At 41.4% G+C, this 18,618-nt stretch overlaps 1 protein-coding gene and 1 long non-coding RNA gene across 2 annotated transcripts; one reads left to right on the top strand and one right to left on the bottom strand.

Moving 5' to 3' along the window:
- Nucleotides 1-2,097: 2,097 nt before the first annotated feature.
- Nucleotides 2,098-4,978, bottom strand: LOC145431001 (uncharacterized). The gene is made up of 2 exons (XR_013911371.1): nt 4,442-4,978; nt 2,098-2,662 (listed from the first exon to the last, which is right to left on the bottom strand). It is a non-coding gene; the product is annotated as an uncharacterized LOC145431001 (long non-coding RNA).
- An 8,024-nt stretch (nt 4,979-13,002) lies between these two features.
- Nucleotides 13,003-17,466, top strand: LOC113029621 (uncharacterized). Its single transcript, XM_026180594.2, has 4 exons — nt 13,003-13,309; nt 14,598-14,692; nt 15,026-15,622; nt 16,275-17,466. Exons 2-4 carry the CDS (start codon nt 14,675-14,677, stop codon nt 16,833-16,835), a joined length of 1,176 nt encoding a protein of 391 aa, XP_026036379.2. The 5' UTR covers nt 13,003-13,309; nt 14,598-14,674; the 3' UTR covers nt 16,836-17,466.
- Nucleotides 17,467-18,618: the final 1,152 nt, after the last annotated feature.

Below are 18,618 nucleotides of genomic sequence, written 5' to 3'. Positions count from 1 at the left end.
TTTCTTCTGTGAATGATAATTTCTGTTTTTTGACCTTGTTTAGGTCAGGTTTTTTTTTTGTTCTCCCGCGATCTGCCCTGATCAGCGCGAGATGGCGAGCCACCCGACCACCGCTACGTGGCGGTAGGAATTGTGAACCTATGGACTGAATCACAAATTGTTGATACATGACCTATCACAGGTCCATGGAACTAAACTAAATCACATACTGGACTACACCTCATCCCACCTCCTTTTGGAACCTAATAAGCTGTTTTGTATTGTCAACATTATTTTTGTTTGTGATATATATGCATATGTTTTTATTTCTTTTGTACATCCGTCTATACACTTCTCATAACAAACATAATATATATATATTTGAGCTCTACTTTTGTTTCCTGTGTTTTATTCACACCCTCAGGCTCCATAGTCGAATCTTATTCTGATTGCTCATTGTCTATGAGGCTGCAGTCAGGCGCCCTGGTCCCTTAACCGCGTTACACTCTTCCAGTATTGCTCCGTCTCCAGCCTTGGTGGTGCTGTTCTCTTATTGTTCCCTTGCCACTGAGAGTACACCTTTGCTGGTTCTGTGGAGAACAGCTGGTTTATTCTCCTGCCTTCTATCTCTCTGGTGTACCTCCTCAAGCGGCTGGCCAAGGCTGTGAGTCTTTGCTTGGCAGTTTCCAAGGCCTCAGGTATGGACAGCTTGCTGTATTTCTTATGCACCTTCTTTGCCGCACCTTTCTGCAACTCCGTTAGTTGGCTAACCTCCCTCCGTGCTACTTTGATCTTGCCCTCTAGCCTCCTTCTCCTCCTCTGATAAACCTCCACCTGTACCAACAGTTGATCTGAACATGAAATCATGGCCCAAACTACTTGTTGTCAGACCAATATCTTTATTTTTCACATCAAACTGTTTTATAAAAGAAACTTTACACGGAGTTAATCAAATATAACTAATGCTTTAACAGTATCACTGTTTCACAATACAAACCCAACAAGAAAACAGCTGCAAAACACGCAGCTCAAAATGCATTCACTAAACTACACGTGGATTTAAAGAATACAGTAAATACACTAAAGTGAAAGGAGGACCCAAAAGCAGAGGTTTGATAGAATTTGAATTAAGTAAAAGTAGTCTTTGTGATCGTTTCAATGGTCCTGATATGTGCTGCACATCAGCTAACCTTAACAATTCTTTGCTGCCACTGTGAATAAGAATGTGTTCTTTGCCTGATTAAATAAAGATTACACTCACTGCTCAATCTCCTGGTACAAACTGGTACTACATGGAAGTACAGCCCATTGCCAGTTTAGCTTGAGATTCTTTTTTGTGGACATTAAGTCAAAGCAGCTTTTGTTTCAAAGCTGGTTGACAATTAAGTTTGTATTGGGTGCTGTAAGAGCAACTAGTGTGAAATTATTTGCGGTTTTGGGAGAAAGGGATTTAAGATTAAAGTTTAAAAAGATAACACATAAAATTACAATAAAACAAGGTGGGTTTTAAAAAAAGAGCATCAACATTTATCAAAGAAAAATTAAGTTGATCTATATATCCATAATTCCAACTTCTAAATTTAAGATGTTTAAAATGTTTAGTAGGTTTAATCAGCAATATGCAGACATCTGACAATAAAGAACGTGTGAAGGTGAGTGATTAAACAATGACTTAACTCAGGTATAAGTGCTTCTTCAGAGAAGTCTTTTCTTCAAGGAATAAGGCCTAGGAAGTAGGCTAACAGGTGGCAAGGCACTCAGGTAAGTGCTATTCAGATAAGAGTTAAACAAGAATCAACAACTCTCCTCTCTTATTTTCTATAGGACAAACATTTTCAACATTAAAGTTTCTTTTACAGAATGAAAATCTCTCAAAGAAAAAAGAAAACACTTGATGTGCACATCTATACTTGCAACTTCCCTAGTTTAACATCCAGGATTATTCACTGCAGGTCCAGAAATCAGAGCTACCTCATCAGATCCAAGTGTGACATCAGCTGACACACTTTTTTACAGGAGACTCCAGCTGAACTCTGTGGAGCCTGATCTCAAGGTTTTTAAGTCTGACCCTGAAACCAGAAGAGGATCTTTCTGTCTCGTCAGATTCATTGTGATCCAGTGATTTCAGTCATGCATGATCACGCTGATGTTTGCACAGAGCAGATAATGAAGTGAACGTTTTGGCACATTTGTAACAGTGAAACAGTTTATTTACAGCGTGGGATCGTTTGTGTGCGGAGTATGAACTGAGATTCTTGAAGCTCTTGTCACACTGGTCACAGCTGAAGTTCCCTTCAATGTGTGCATCTTCATGAACATTACGATGGCCTGAACTTGAGAAGCTTTTGTCACAGTGTCTGCACTTATATGGTTTCTCTCCTGTGTGGACTCTTTTATGGTCTTTAAGCTGATTTGCAGTGAAGAAAGATGAACCACACTGGTCACAGACGTGCTTTTTAACGCCACTGTGATAAAGATAATGTTTTTTTAATTCACTTGATGTGGGGAAGCCTCTCCCACACTCTTTGCAGTAATTCATGTTGTCTCCAGTGTGTCTACGTTGATGTAGTTTTAGGCTATCTGGATGATTGAAAGTTTTTCCACAAAGGTCACAATGAAACGCTTTCCCACCACCACAGCGACGACAGGGTTGAGAACTGGATCCATCTGTGTCGCTCTGCTTCTAAACAAAGACACAAACACAGTGTAAGTTATGATGATATTAAAACATCTATCGTTTCATATTGTATGCAAAACCAGCTGTTCACGGCAATATTTTTTAATCGATTTGATGGTCGCTCTAGAGGCTATATCAATCTCTTGAAGTTCTCTCTTGCCCTTTTATTTAACCTCCTAAGACACTCTTTCATGGCATACATTTTCAATTTCTCTTTGCTATTTGTGCTGATTGGGACCTAAAGAATGTAAAAACAAAGAATTACCTAATTATTTCTTTTATCTGACTTTTGTTTCTGAGAAAAATGACATCCACATAACAGGACATGTGATAGAAAAGTGGCAGTATAGTGTACTTTAAGTTGATATCAGGCTTTTGTAGAGCAAATGTTTTTTTAAATTTTGGTGTAAACAATCGAAATTGTGATGTCCAGGTTGTATGAGATTAAAATAACCACACTATGGATGGACAAATGAATGTTTTTATGCATACTTTCGTTAGGAAAACCACCGTTAGTGAAACCATTGTGCGACTCCGCCGTCAGCTTGTTTATTTTCCACATAAACCTGTCACGATAAAGTTCAAAATCCTGTTGTCTAAGGAGCTTGGAAAGAAAAGCGTCCGGACTTCTTTAGGTTGCTTGAAGACGTTTCACCTCTCATCCGAGAAGCTTCTTCAGTTCTAGTGTCAAATGGTGGAGAGTCCCAGATTTAAACCCCGTGGGAGTTTCCCCCCAAACAGAGATAAAAGGACCCCCTGATGATCTTCTACCTAATCATGAGTACAGTGTGAAAACGGGTGTGGGTCACAATCAGCTAGGATTTCGGGCGAGCTCATTGTGAAACCTAGCCCCACCCCATCATGTGATTTCCTGAGGTCAGATGGCCCAGGGTGTGAGTCAACGTTAAGGCATCTGGGAAGGGAACTCAAAACTGAACTAGAAAAAGTTGCATTTCCTGCGAAAATGCAGTGTGAATGCCGTGTAGTGGAATCTGAAAACACTGTGTAGAAGCTGGACTCTGCTGAAAACTGCTTTATTTGAAAGACTACACTGAAGAGTGTCAAGAAAGCAGATTACATGCAAGCAGGGAAGATGTGAAGCATCTGTCTCATGTAGTACTCGAACCCTTGCCAGAGCAGCTGTGCAGCCCACTGCGCCAAACCAGTTCTGGTCTCAAAACAAAGATATGATGATGATGATATGATATGATCTACTACGGTGGCAGTAGATGCTAATCTATGACGAAGGATACGGTGAAAGATAGTATCAAAAGCTGCTATAAGGTCAAGGAGAATGCGGGTGGTGATGAATACAATATTTGAATTTTTAAAAAAGCCCTCCACATTTTATGGAAATATTTGTTGGTGTTTTTAATTGCTTTTTTGTACTGCTTGAACACTGAAGTGGCCCTCCAGTGAGATGATGGCCCACAGCACATTTAAGTTACGTTACATTACTCTAAATGAGTAATGTAATGGAATACGTTACAAACTACTTTTTGGGGCATGTATTCTGTAATGTGTAGTGGAAAACAACATTGGTCACAAGATATTAACTCTCAAGCTGCTCTCCGATGCATCCATTGGAGTGTGAATGTTAGACAGAAAGGTGAGAAACTTAAAACTTTACGTTTTTTCCAACATCAGGATAATTTCAGGAGATTTGTCTCAGATTTGACTGAATATTCTGTACATGAGGTTTTCATGTCTCATTTAGCTTTGAAATTAAAATCAATTCACAAAATACTTCAAAATAAGTGTGACTGTACAAAGAAAAATACATACCTCACAGTAAGTGCACTTGTAGAGTTTCTTTCTGGTGTGAATGTGTTGATGTTGTCTCAGGGAACGTGGCTCTTTAAAGGTCTTCTCACACAGGTCACATTTATGAGGTCTCTCCTCAGTGTGGCTAAACATGTGCTGCTGTAAATATTTGTATGCCACAAAGGTTTTGCCACACTGATCACAGAAGCAAAAATCTTTTTTGGTGTGAATGCGTCGGTGAATATTACGGCTGAGTGGCCAGCGGAAGGTTTTTCCACAAATGTCGCAGCTGTACGCCTTAATTCCAGAGTGGGTAACTAGATGCCTTTGTAAGTACTTACTGCAAGCAAAAGCTTTACCACACTGATCACAACTGTATGCCTTAATTCCAGAGTGGGTAACTAGATGACTCTTTAAGCTTCTACTATGAGCAAAAGCTTTACCACACTGATCACAGCTGTATGGTTTAACTCCAGAGTGGGTAAATAGATGACTCTGTAAACTTCCATTGTCAGCAAAAGCTTTACCACACAACTCACAGCTGTACGCTTTCATTCCAGAGTGAATAACTTGATGACGTCGTAAGTGGCTTCTGTGATTAAAAGCTTTACCACAACGATCACAGATGTACGGTTTAAGTCCACTGTGGACGAATTGGTGTGTTTTTAAGTTGCCAGAACGGCTAAAATCCTTCCCACACTCCTCACAGGTGTATTTCTTTTCTCTTTTCTGTCTTTGAAGTTCATCAGCCTCCTGAGAGTCCTGACTTCTTGCTCCATGTTGGTCCTGAGGTGACAGAGATACAAACAGGCAGTGAGTAAAATGCAGTCGTGGAACAAACTGAACTTTCCAACTCCCTCCATTAGTTGAATCAAAGATGTTAACAAAAACATTGTAGGTGTGTTGGTGATAGTATCACATTATAATCAGATGCTACAATGAGAGTTGTACTTAAAATGCAGGGTTCATACGCCTTTTTTAGAGTAAAATTTATACACTAATACTAATAATAATAATAATAATAATAATAATAATGGATTGCATTTATATAGCACTTTTCGGGGCTCTCAAAGTGCTTTACAATGTGTTAAGGTTCAAAATATTGGGGATGGAGACAAGAGAAAAAACCACAATAACAACACTGGTCCGGCCGGGTTGAGTCAAACGATGATTTAATGATCACACACGTGGGAGATGGACACTGATGCAGACAGCCTCAAAATCTCAAAATGGTGGAGCATTGCTCAAACTTTTATAACCTCTGGTGCCTCCACCTTATCCTAAAAAGCCTAAACATTCACATGCTCTCTCTCACACAGCGCCTAAGCTACGACCTTGGCTCCCTGTTTATCTGCTCCTGCTGAAATGGGGCAGAAAACTCCAGCACACTCTGTTCTCTTCTACTCAGACAAATTAGACAATAACCTTCTGCGAACAGTATTTCTTATAACTCAGCAATATAATGCATCATAAAACAATATCATTCATTCACAACAAGTCAGCAATTTAATGTAATGCAAATCAGTTTAACTAATGCAATAGTTATCAGCTTCTTCTAATTCAGGAGAATAATGCAAACTAAAACTACATAATAATTCACAATCTTTAATTAGGGGTATAACATGGCATAAAATAATATCATAATTTTACAAATGCCACTATTCATTCACTCTCACATTCACACACTGGTGGAGGCAGCTACACTTGTAGCCACGGCTGCCCTGGGGCAGACTGACAGAAGCGAGGCTGCCATCACCTCTTTAAGCACTTTTAAGGTCCATTTTGAAGCCCTTTCAGCACAACACTAAACATAAAAATAACAATGTATGTTTCACGTCACATCAACCCTGGTAAGACCATGTGAAAATTAAAAGAAATCATCCTTGGTTGACTTAAACGCTTTTGTTCCCTTTTTGTTAAAACTTACAAAAACGCACCACACAAAAACACTGCAAAGGGAAAAGGTCGTCTTGTATGTATATAGTGTATGAACTCAGTTAAAAATGAAGATGTGCAAATGTGAACAAATCAACATGTTGAGATATTCATGTCACATTGAAAAAAACAAAAACACCCCAACCCCACAAAACAAGAAAACGGCACTGTGGTTGTCTTGTGAGGTGGTATAAGTCAATAACCACATGTATGTGTATTGCATGCATGTAACCCCCACATACTGTTCCAATTGGATTAGCCCACACAGGTACGGTGGCTCATAACAGACAAATGATGTAAAATGATAATTTAACCAAATGATCTACATCCTTTCCATTTAGCTTTCAGTCTTTCTAGACGTTATTTTTTTAAAGTGAATTTTAACCTAACAGTGTTTATGGTTGGACAAACCCCATACCTCAGTACAGCACCAATCATTAGAAATGCAAACACCCAGTCAACTTCATTTCTCAACATATTGACTTTAGACTGATTATACATACATGTGATGCCATTGTGTTTATCTTGGGTTAGGTCTGCAGATGTGACCTGCACATGTAATGTATGACGCCTGGTTTACAATCTCTTGGTCGGGTATTTGCACAGGCTTGGGAGATGATGCGCTCTGTGAGTCTTCATTTGAGCGTGTGTGGTGCTTGCAGTGCGAGTGTAGAACTATCCAGAATGGTTGGTGTCCTGGCACTCAGGGTCATAGTCATGGAGCTATGGCGGCGGCGGATCTGCCATTGGGAGGATGTGGCAGCGATTCCTCCTGTAGGTTCTTCTGTCGATCTGGATGATGTAGGATCGTGGCTCGTTGCTCTTCCTTCCTACAGTTCCTAGCTTGTCAGAGCCTTTTTCTGTCTGCATTCAGACCACTTGTCCTTCTTGCAATGGCTGTAGTGTGCAGCTGGACCTGTCCCATGACATTTTAGTGTGAGACTTTTGACACAAAGTCGGTCACTGATCTGCCCTGAGATCCTTTGTGATGAGCTCTAAAAGCTTGCTGCACACAGTAATCCCTGCGCGTGTCTGATGAGACATGAGACGTTTGTCAGGGGAGACTAGTGTTGCAGGGAATGTTTCTAAGGTTTAAGAAGTCAAGAAAAAGTCAGTCCAATTTCTCTGTGATTTCTCCATGAGTTGTTTCTCACTATGTACTGCTCTCTCAGCAAGACCATTTGACTGTGGAAACTCTGGTCGAATGAGTGAAGTCCAGTTGCTTCGCAAACTCGTTGAACTGCTGACTTGTGTACTGTCTGCCATTGTCAGTAATGAGCATGTGTGGTGCACCGCTGCTGTGGTTGAGTGACCGAGAAGGTTGATCTCAATCCATCTTGAACAGGAATCTACATGGACCTGGTATTGTTTTCCATGCCAGGTGAAAATTTCGGGAGGTCTGTAGAGGTTCTGTCTTCTGATGCGCATTAGTGCTGCTGCACACTGTGCAAGAGTGCAGCTCTTCCGTGATGTCTTTTGACATTGCCAGCCAAAAGATGAAACCTTTAGCTCTGCATTTAGTTGCTTCAATGCCTAGATGTACTTTGTGGACAATATTGGTGTATTCTTTGTGCAGGGATTGGGAAATCCTCCACGCTGAGCTCATCCCTGTATGGAAAAAAGGGGCTAGAGCGGGCTTGACTTGGCTGTCTCTGATGGGCTATCCTCGCTGGATGACTGTGCTGAGGGCTTGTAGCACATCACTCACTGTCATCACTTCATAATCAGTGTGTTCAACTCGGCTTTGTGACAACGGAGCGAGTGGAGCTCTAGAAAAGGGTGTCAGCAAGATACATGTGCTTTCCTTTTTTGTAGACTAGGCGGATGTCATAACTCTGTAGTCGGAGTAACATCCCCTGGAGCCAGGCAGGGGTGACATGGATGGGCTTTTTTCATTACGGTCACCAGGGGTTGGTGGTCAATTGCTTTGACAATTGTCGCCTTTCCATAGACAGAATCTTTAAATTTTGTGCAGGCGAATACCATGGCTAAAAGCTCCTTCTCCATATCAGCATATGTCCATGGGAGCATGCAATGCAAAAAACTTGCATGTGTTACATACACATAGTCGAAAATTATTTTCTAGGACTCACGTAAACTTCCCCATTGTGAAAAGGTGCAAATCTTTGTTCCAGACATGGAGAGGTGCAAGGCAGATCAGGAGCAGAAATTTTGTTTCTAGACTTTGCGACTCATTTTATTTCTCTGTTAAGAAAAATATTCAATCAGATAGTTATTTGTGGTGAATGAAATGCAGTTCCAATTTCAACCCATTTTAAGCACCACATCTAAAGTTCAAGCACTTTTTACACCTTGAAAGGACTATTAAAATCCAAGGATTTTCAAGGCTTTCAAGCACCCCTACAAACTCTGAAAATTCTACTGTTGAAGAAATATTGATCACTGCAGAAACTCTTCAACTGCTTTTATTGTTATTTAAATGTTTGCTGTATTTTCTTGTAATTTCTGTGGCTTTTCTGTGTGAATGTAGATTCTGTATGTATGGTTTTATGTTCAATATACTTAAAATTGTTAATCTTGTGGGTGTAATTAATATTTTTACATTTGATTTAATCAATTGTAAACCGTTTTAATGTTAAATAATAGTGATATTTCCAATTCATTGAACACATTTAATTAAATCCAAAGAGCCCTTTCCACATCCTTTATGAGCATGCGCAGAGAATGAAAAAAAATCTTCGCGCATACGCATTGACCTTCTTCATCTATGCCACAGTGTGCTTTGGCCACGTGTCTGGAAAGAGGGATTAATCGCGATTCATCCGTTGGAGTTATGGTAATTTCTTCGTATTTTTAATAGAATATAATTTAACTAGTACTTTGTGATAATATATGGGGTATATTTTTCTGATAAAAATATAGGCTTTATATTTTCCGGTAAATATATGGGCCGTATGTGTTCTGTAGGTTTTAGCATTTTGCTAGCATTGGAAACATTTGTTTGCATATTCAACGTTACTGCACATCTGAATATTCCCCAATCTGTGTTTAAAATTTCATTAGAACTCCAAATAGCACATTTTGCCACAACTCAGTGACACAGTCGATTATTTTTTTCACTCAAACTTGGTATAAATACTGCAAATGTGGTGGTAGCCCGCATACCTCATATAAATATGACAGTGTGTAGTTTTTGTCATTAATATCTATTGAAATATTTTTGATTCCTTCTGAACAACACTCCTATGCAACTACACTTTTCTTCCTACTTTCGGGTGGTACACCACGCTAAAGCAGCGTATTCCACGACCCAATGTATCGGAATCAGTGTAACTGGACTCCCAATGGCAGAAAACTGCACACTGTCACTTAAAATATTGGAATAAAAGCTGCTTTTCCCTTTAGTATATTTTGGAAAAGCAGACATTTGTGAAAGTAGGTGTCTGCTGTGCATCCAGTTAAAAACCATACATCTAGATTTTCAACTAGCAGGCTATGTTACATTACTGTGACAGCTAGTGCGCATGCGCCAACCAGCGTGCAGCCTGTTACAGTCGCTCCTGCTTTTCTCTTAGTTTAGCTCTTTTTTCTTACGTATTCTTTTTTTTTCTGACTTGTATTTTCCTCCATTTTCTATCTCTTACTCAATCATGTGGATTGAGAGAGTTTTTGTTCTTCTGGTGGCCGTGGAACTGTTACGTTTATCAAGGAACGGGACCGCGGCACATCTCCTACACTCACGGACTGTTTACTCCAGAGATCAGCTGATCGCCCTGATGCCGGCCGGCTCGCTGGCCAGGCCCGCAGAAGTACCAGCTGAAATTTGGAGGAAAACACATCGGGGATGCAGAGGTGTCTGCTGACTGCAGGTTTCCCCAAATCTTATAAACAGTACATTTGCATAATGACTGAAACCAATCATTATGCATAGTCATTATAAGATTGGGAAAACCTGCAGTCAGCTGAGACTGAAGAAGTCACCTGGATGAATGACGAAACGTTTCTCCCACTGAACACATCCAGATGAACAGAATCAACCTTTGGAGATTTACTTTCCTGGATGATTGGGAATGCATCAAGACGTTAGCCTGCTGACATTAATATGTGTCAAAGCACTACGTATGGAAGCAATTTTCACACGGTATTCCTTAGATTATCTCAGAGGTTACATTCTGGGACCCCTGTGATTGGTGAAAATCTGCATAGTAGAAACCAGATCTTTATTTTATTATTATTATTATTTATAGATAGTAAGCCATGAAAACCCTCCCCACTTTCTTACACACCCGATTATAACCCTGTTAAATTTTTTGGCAAGGGAAATTTTCTTTTTTCTGCAAAAATAATGGAAAAATTAATGCCTTTAGGCCACAGAAATCTACATTATTAAATTCCTTTAAATTACATTATTGTATTTGCTCATTTAGTTATGCAGTAGTTTATTTTGTCTTTTTATTTGTCCTTTCTGTTTTATTGAAACCACTTTATAGAAAGTTACATCGGTTACAATGAACTGTACATACAACCAGTAGCGGTTTTTGATACGGGCGACATGGGCGGTTGCCCGGGGCGGCATCACGGGCATCGGCAAACAAAAAAAAGGCACGATCGGTTTGCTGAGAGGAAGGGCGCCCTCCCTTTGCGAGGTGCGCCTGCTGCTTGCGGCACAGGGGGGAGAGGGCAGGGCGACGACGATTCTCTGGCTGGCTGGAGCGGCATCTAATAACCAACTTGCAAAATAAAACAAAATAAAAACAAACCAACAGACACAAAAACACCAGACATCATGATACAAACTTATAATTTGCACCGATGGGTTTTCAAAGTTCTATAAAGTGAGCGCGAGAGCCCTCGGTCATCTCTGCTACATACAGTCCAGTATATACGGGACGACGAGGTTTCAGTTACAGCAGTGCCGGAAAACAAACAATAAATATAAGAAGAGTAAGAAAGCAAATATACACTTTATTACCAGGGGTAAAGGGATCAAAAACAATTTGTAATTTACAGTTTGATTCTTAAAGTCTCACACACAACACATCGAAAGGGGAGGGGGCCCGGCTGCTTCCAAGTAGAGCACATTTCATTTATAATGTTGTAAATCCAAGCCCATTATGGATTCATGATTTGAATCCTGGGTTGTGCGAAATCCCAGAAATAAACCTTAGACAAAGGGAGTGTTCGCCCAGGGCACCAAACAGGCTAGGACGGCCACTGCATACAACACAGCAGTTTTAAGAATATTTAACAAGAGCAAGTTTCATTTCGCCCTGGTTTCACAGCCACACTTGGGCACATATTTACCAAAATGCAGCAAACCTTAACTTATCCAGCATCGTTACACGTTCACCCTCACGTGGAAGAAGTAATCTGATTGGCATTGTGGTATGTAGTATTTTGAGGAAGTAATCGGTAAATGATAAACTACTGATTACTTGCTTGACTTGAATTCTCAGGTGGGCAATAGCTCTCGTTTCTTCAACGTCCCTGGCATCAAGTTGACAGAAGCCTTTTTTAAATGCAGGGATCTTAACGCAGCTCTTCGTCTGTCACTTCTTCACGGGGCCCTCCTTCAGACTCTGCAGCTCCATTACGAAAGCCTGTAAGATACAATATGTGCATACACATAAAGCGTGTTCACTTGTCCTGTACGTCTCAGCTTTTGCTCTTCTCTTCTCTCTGGTCTCTCGCTTCACTAAAGGGGAAAGAGGTTGTCATTAGTTCAAATGCCACCAGCTCTGTCCTCACCTGCCTTCCCGGCACCGCCCCCACCCGTCACTGCACCACTCCTCCCCTGCAGCTGAGTCAGGGACCACACCTCCGTCACAGCCTTCAAGCGCACATTCACATGACTCTCTGCTATTCAAAACACAGTTTGTTTGATGTAATATTCAACACTGAACTGTAAATTTAGTCTTTTTCAAGGAAGCAATTTTATTCTTTTATTTTCAAAAAAGCCATATTTTTATACATCTACTGCAACACACATGAGCTTTAAGACCTGGACAAGTTTGAAACCTTTTGTCCTCCACAGTGGAAAATGGCTGAAAGTTCCAACTCCTACTTTGATAAATTTTTCACTCAGCTTTGACGTCTCCAATATCACTGAGATGCAGTCAGATGCACATTTTATGTTTTCGCTTGTTTCTTCACTTTTCCCCGTCTCTCTGTGTTCTGGCCTGTAACATTACAGAACATCTGCCCCGCTTCCTTCAGTCACATGATGGTATGATCCCAGCCCTGCTGAGAATTCATGCCTCCAATAAAATAATTAATGTAACACTTCAGTGGGACGAATGTGTTATTTTTAATGTCTGCATTTAGTTTATAAATAATCAATCTGCTCAAGTAACAACAATGATGACGACCAACACTTTGAAATGAAACTTTACTCTCAGCACTAAATGAGCGACCTGGATGTTCTGTGCCTTTCAGAAAGGACTCTGTCAGTGACCTCTGACCTCTGTGCGGGGGTGTGTCTGAAGGATTTCCCTCCTCACTGACTTTCTTTTGCTGCTCTTCTTTGTGTCTTTATAAACTGGTGGTGTTGCCACAGCAGAAACTTTTCTTCACACACACAGCTGTGAAATATCTCCACATGCTGCTCCTCTTTCTCACTCTCTGCAGCCAAAATGTATTTTCTTCAGGGCAGCCGAGTCACGTGATCGCACCGGACGAATCAAAGCAGATCAGGAAGAAGGGGGCGGAGCAAAGTGTGTGCGCAGGAGAGGAGTCGAGCAGAGAGAGCTGCTTTGTCATGAAACGGGAGTAAAGTAGTGAACTTAGAGGAGAGAAACGAACTAAAGCATCGATCATAAACCACTACCAACGTCCTGATCGATATCTGCATCGATCTGCCCACCCTTGTCTCCTGGATCGTAGCTGAGATCAGCGTGAACCACGTGGGTCTCTGCTCCCTGATCTGTTTCCTGTGTTTGGAAAGAGTTGCAGCTTCATCGCGGAGTTTCTCTCGGTTTGTGGGCTCATCTAAAGGTAAGCACCGAGCTAACTTTACTGTGAGTTCAGTTCATGTTGAGTTTAGCTCCTGAATGAGGTCTTCTGCTGCTCTCCTCGGTGTCTGTTCACAGTTTATTGTGAACACGTTGAGAGAAGAGTGAGAGAGTGTTTGGAGAAAAACACCAGCTAATCATTAGCTCAGCATGCTGGGAGAAGTTGGAGCAGAAAAGTCTTTTCATTGTCCCTGCAGCTGTTTTTCTGCCTGCACCAAACCTCTACAGCCTCGTTTCTATTTGAAGTGATAACAGGAAGTCAGAGCGATCTGCTGCAGTATCAGGGTCACTATAAACTTTATTGTCCAGCTGCTGTGGATGAACACATGAGAGGCAGTGAGCGATAAAATAAGAAAAGTTATAAATTGACATGGGTGAGAGTTGTTTATACAGACATTGTGGAAGGCAGCATGCAGGAATGAGGGAGTAAGTAGGGCGAATATCAGCAGCCTTTACAGACAGTTGCATCAGTCACCAGAGATGGGCAGTTACAAGTAATGTGTTACTGTAATCCGATAACTTTTTTCAAGTTATTTTAAATGTTAAACAAATTTCTTCCAGTCAGTGAATGTTGCATATAATTAAATTTTGCTCGATGCATAAAGTTAAAAGATTAAAATTAATAAAAAATTTTTTAAAAAGAGACTTTTCCACTTGATGACATTATATATGATGGACTCGCTGTCGCTTTATCACCTATTCAGGGTGTAAATCATGTTTTTAAAAAGTAACTAAATAACTAATTACTGACAAAAAATAAGTAATCAGTAAAGTAACGGGATTACTTTTGGTGGGAAGTAATCATTAATTAGTTACTGATTACTTTTTTCAAGTAATTTGACCAACACTGGTTTTCACAAAAGAGAGTTTTAGTTTGTGCCTGCTTGCAGGGATCAAGTCTGACATTTAGTCTGAGTAGATTTGAACTTTCCTTCTTCATTGTTTCCATCTTGCTTTGACTGCAGCTGTAACAACACTGATTCCAGCAGGATTTGTAAAAAGCATTTTGACAGACACACAAAGCTGGACAGCTTTTGTTCTGAGGGTTTGGAGAGAGCCTGTCTGTGTGTCTGCATTCACTTTGTTCCTCTAACAGAAAATCAATGTGCAGATGTTGATTCCTGCAGTGACTGTTGTTCCTCAGCCTGTAGAAACCATCCTGCAGCTGCTGGAACAAATGAATCTTCTAAATGTTGCTTTCTCTGGTTTGTGTTTGCTCTGCTTCTTTTTGTCAGAGATCAAATACATAAAAATATTATTTTGTGTCCCAGCTGATCAGCAGGAGGAGAATCTGACGGAGGAACATTTTCAGCCATTTGGACTCAGCTCAGCCACTACAGAGGAAACAATGAGCTCAACACAGATGGTGAGAAAAACATCTGTTACACTGTTATTGAAACTGTGCACAGCTGGTTGTTAACAGCAGCTTTATCTTTTCCATCCTGGGCTCCTCCACACATACAGAAGCTACATTCACAAATAAAAACCACAGGAGTTACAAGAAAGCACAAAGATCATATTTTATCAGGACACTGAAATAAAATATAATCAGCTGCACTTATAATTTTTTCAGATGGTATATTTTTTTCCCAATGAGCAAAACAATTTCCTCATTGTCATTTTGATTACAGACGCAGTTTCAGTTTGTTCCACGACTGCATTTCACTCACTGCCTCTGTTTGTATCTCTGTCACTGCAGGACCAACATGGAGCGAGACGTCAGCGCTCTCAGGAGGCCGACAAACCTCACAGAAGAAAGGGAGAGAAGAAATACAGCTGTGATGAGTGTGGGAAGAATTTTACTCTGAAGTCTGAGCTAAAACATCATCTGTTCATCCACACTGGGGAGAAACCATTCATCTGTGACTTGTGTGGAAAGTCTTTTAGACAGCCTGCAAACTTAAAAAAACACCAAGTCACCCACACTGGAGTTAAAGCGTACAGCTGTGATCAGTGTGGCAAAGCTTTTACTGTCAGAGGCAACTTACGGCGTCATCAAGTTACCCACTCTGAAACTAAGGCGTACAGCTGCGACATTTGTGGGAAAACTTTCACTCATCTAACATACCGAAATACTCACCTACGCATCCACACCAGGCAAGATGTTTACTGCTGCGATCAGTGTTTGAAACCGTTTGTGACATACTATGAATTACAGCAGCACATGCTTACCCACACTGAGGAGAGACCTTATAAATGTGACCTGTGTGAGAAGGCTTTTAAAGAGCCAAATTCCCTGAGAAGACACGAACAGATCCACAGCAGAAAGAAACTCTACAAGTGCAGTTACTGTGAGGTTTGTATTTATATTTCTATCTTGTCATTTTCAGCTGACTGTTCGGAACAACTCTGCTCATTCAGTTGTTAGTATGTTGGCAATTCTCCTGCATGTGAAGGCAGCGCTGCGTGAGTTTCAGCTCTTATTTCATTGCTCAGCTTAGTTCTCCACACTCTGGACTCTCTGCTCGGTTCAGCTGGTTTTCCTGCTGCTCTGTAAAGTCAGCAACTCGCCCAGTCCTCCATGTGTGATGTCTTGTGAACCTTAATGTTCCATCCATGACCTGTTCAACCTGCAGTAATTACTCATTAACATCTAACTTCAGTCTGCTACCTGCTATGGTAAAGACAACAGATGGCAGATGCCACCAGTATACCCTCCTCACTGGTCGCTTTGCCCGCTTCAGCATCATCACAGTCAGTTTTATTTATGACACCATTAGGGTGCAGGAAGCTGCTACAGTTTTGTCCTGAGCAATAGGTATCACCACTCAGACAACACCACATGGAGGTATAGAAAGAGAAGTAGTCAAAAGTAGAAGCAGATTTCTTTCTTTTTTTTTTCTCCACAGAGTCTCAGGTTTGTGTTGCAACATCTCCTTTGGATGATGCTTTGGATAAAAATGTTGAAGCAATTCCCTGACTTACACTGTCGTCGTGTCTTTGTTTAGAAGCAGAGCGACACAGATGGATCCAGTTCTCGACCCTGTCGCCACTGTGGTGGTGGGAAAGCGTTGCGTTGTGACCTTTGTGGAAAAACTTTCAATAATGAAAAGAACCTAAAGCTACATCAACGTAGACACACTGGAGACAAAATGAACTACTGCAAAGAATGTGGGAGAGGCTTCCCCACACCAAGTGCATTAAAAGAACATGAAATCTATCACAGTGGGGTTAAAAAGCACGTCTGTGACCAGTGTGGGTCATCCTTCACCACTGCAGATCATCTTAAAGTGCATAAACGAGTCCACACAGGAGAGAAACCATACAAGTGCAGACACTGTGACAAAAGTTTCTCGTACTCAGGGAGTCGTAACAATCATGAACTTACACACATTGAAGGGAGCTACAGCTGTGACCAGTGTGACAAAAGCTTCAAGAATCTCAGTTCATACTCCAGACACAAACGATCCCACGCTGTTAACAAACTTTTTCACTGTTACCAATGTGCAAAAACATTCACTTCATTATCTGCTCTACGCAACCATCGACGTGATCATGCAGGACAGTGATCACTGGATCACAATGAATCTGCAGAGGCAGAAAGATCCTCTTCTGGTTTCAGGGTCAGACTTAAAAACCTTGAGATCAGGCTCCACAGAGTTCAGCTGGAGTCTCCTGTAGAGAGTGTCAGCTGATGTCACACTTGGATCTGATGAGCTAGCTCTGCTTTCTGGACCTGCAGTGAATAATCCTGGATGTTACATATAGGAAGCTGCAAGTATAGATGTGTACATCAAGTTTTTTTTCCTTTGAGGGATTTTAATATTCTAAAATGTTATCCCTGTTACATTTTAATCTTTGTTCTCTTAGGATATAAAAGTTATAGGAATACATTTTATTTTATATTACCAAACTGACATGTTTCTAAACTGCAGATGTGCATAGAAACATTATTTTTTACATTTCATTTTAACTGCGTTTTTTTTTGCTTTTCCCCCCCAAATCTACTGTTTCACTGTTACCAATGTGCAATTATGTTCATTATCTGCTCTGTGCAAACATCATCATGACAATGGCTGAAATCATTCCTATCATTGGATCATAATGAACCCTTCAACTGACGGGGAGCTTGTGCCATCCTTGCAGGAGTCCACTCTGCAGGTGGGGGAGAGGTGAGAATAAACTTAACCTGGGTGTCTACTGTCTTGTGCAGTCTTGGAGATGATTGAATGTTAGGGTGGGGGAGCTGGCCCCAGGGAGGGGCATCTTGCTCCTCCCTTCTTTTCCTCCCCATCCCCGGCTGCCTCCCTCTTCCCGCTCCCAACACACCCACACAAGTAGGGCTTTGGGGTGCGGGTGTGTCACCAGGGGACAGGGGAGGCATCCCCCCCACCCCCTGTCCCCTTCTGGCCACCTGTGCCTCAATTTTATCTCACAGCTTAGACATCCACATTACTCACACTCTCATAACACATACATATAGGGCCTTGAGGGTGGGCACGTTAACGGCGTCCAGTGGACGGTCTGTGTGTTCAACCCCACCTCTGGCGCCGGTGCCCACCTCTCAATTTTAAATCCATGTAGACATTGAGGGTTCTCGGGAGAGGCCGTGCTAACACCTGCTGCTCTCTGGCAGCAGCACCATGCTCTCCCGTTTTTTTAAATGCACCTTAGAACAACACGCAGCAACACTACACATGAGCGAGAGGAGGGACGTTTGGGGTCTTCACACACCCCTGTTCTCTGCTGGCCATCGGGGCGGGGGGCTGGGAGGAGGTGTTGGCCGTCTGATTGGGATCTGGGATGCGGGGCCTCCCTGCTGCTGTGGAGCCTGGGGCGGTCTGCTTGCCTCCACCCCGGGGGAAAGGGAATTCAAAATCCTGCTCCTCACACACAAGGTCTTAAATAATCAGGCCCCATCTTATCTTAATGACCTTGTAGTACCATATCACCCTATTAGAGCACTTCGCTCTCGCTCTGCAGGCCTACTTGTTGCTCACAGAGTATTTAAAAGTAGAATGGGAGGCAGAGCCTTCAGTCCTCTATTTTAATTGTGGTACAATCCAAAGATACCTTCTGTTACTGTGGTCCTGTCACCTGCTGACTTGAGATCAGTTACATCTTTGCATACATTAAAAACAGACTCCAGACCTTTTTCCATTGGTGGTGTTGTTAGGTTTAGTTTAGTTCTGTTTGCTGTTTTCACTGCCTTAAGCTGTTGTAAACCTAAACAGGTTTTTATGTCTATCTTCTGTGTTAAGAATATTTAGTTAACATGTAATAAAATGTGTGATATAAATAAAATTGCCATTTTCAGAAGCGTCTTAATTCTTCATGACAGAGATTTAACCA

This window comes from Astatotilapia calliptera, chromosome 9 (genome assembly GCF_964374335.1).
Source record: "Astatotilapia calliptera chromosome 9, fAstCal68.1, whole genome shotgun sequence".
NCBI classification, from domain to species: Eukaryota; Metazoa; Chordata; class Actinopteri; order Cichliformes; family Cichlidae; genus Astatotilapia; species Astatotilapia calliptera.
This window is presented reverse-complemented; position numbering and strand designations above follow the sequence as displayed.

What these genes read in the sequence shown, in the direction of transcription:
- LOC113029621 (XM_026180594.2), top strand. An exon ending in ACAAGTGCAGTTACTGTGAG is followed by an intron (nt 15,623 to 16,274) that starts GTTTGTATTTAT and finishes GTCTTTGTTTAG; the next exon opens with AAGCAGAGCGACACAGATGG.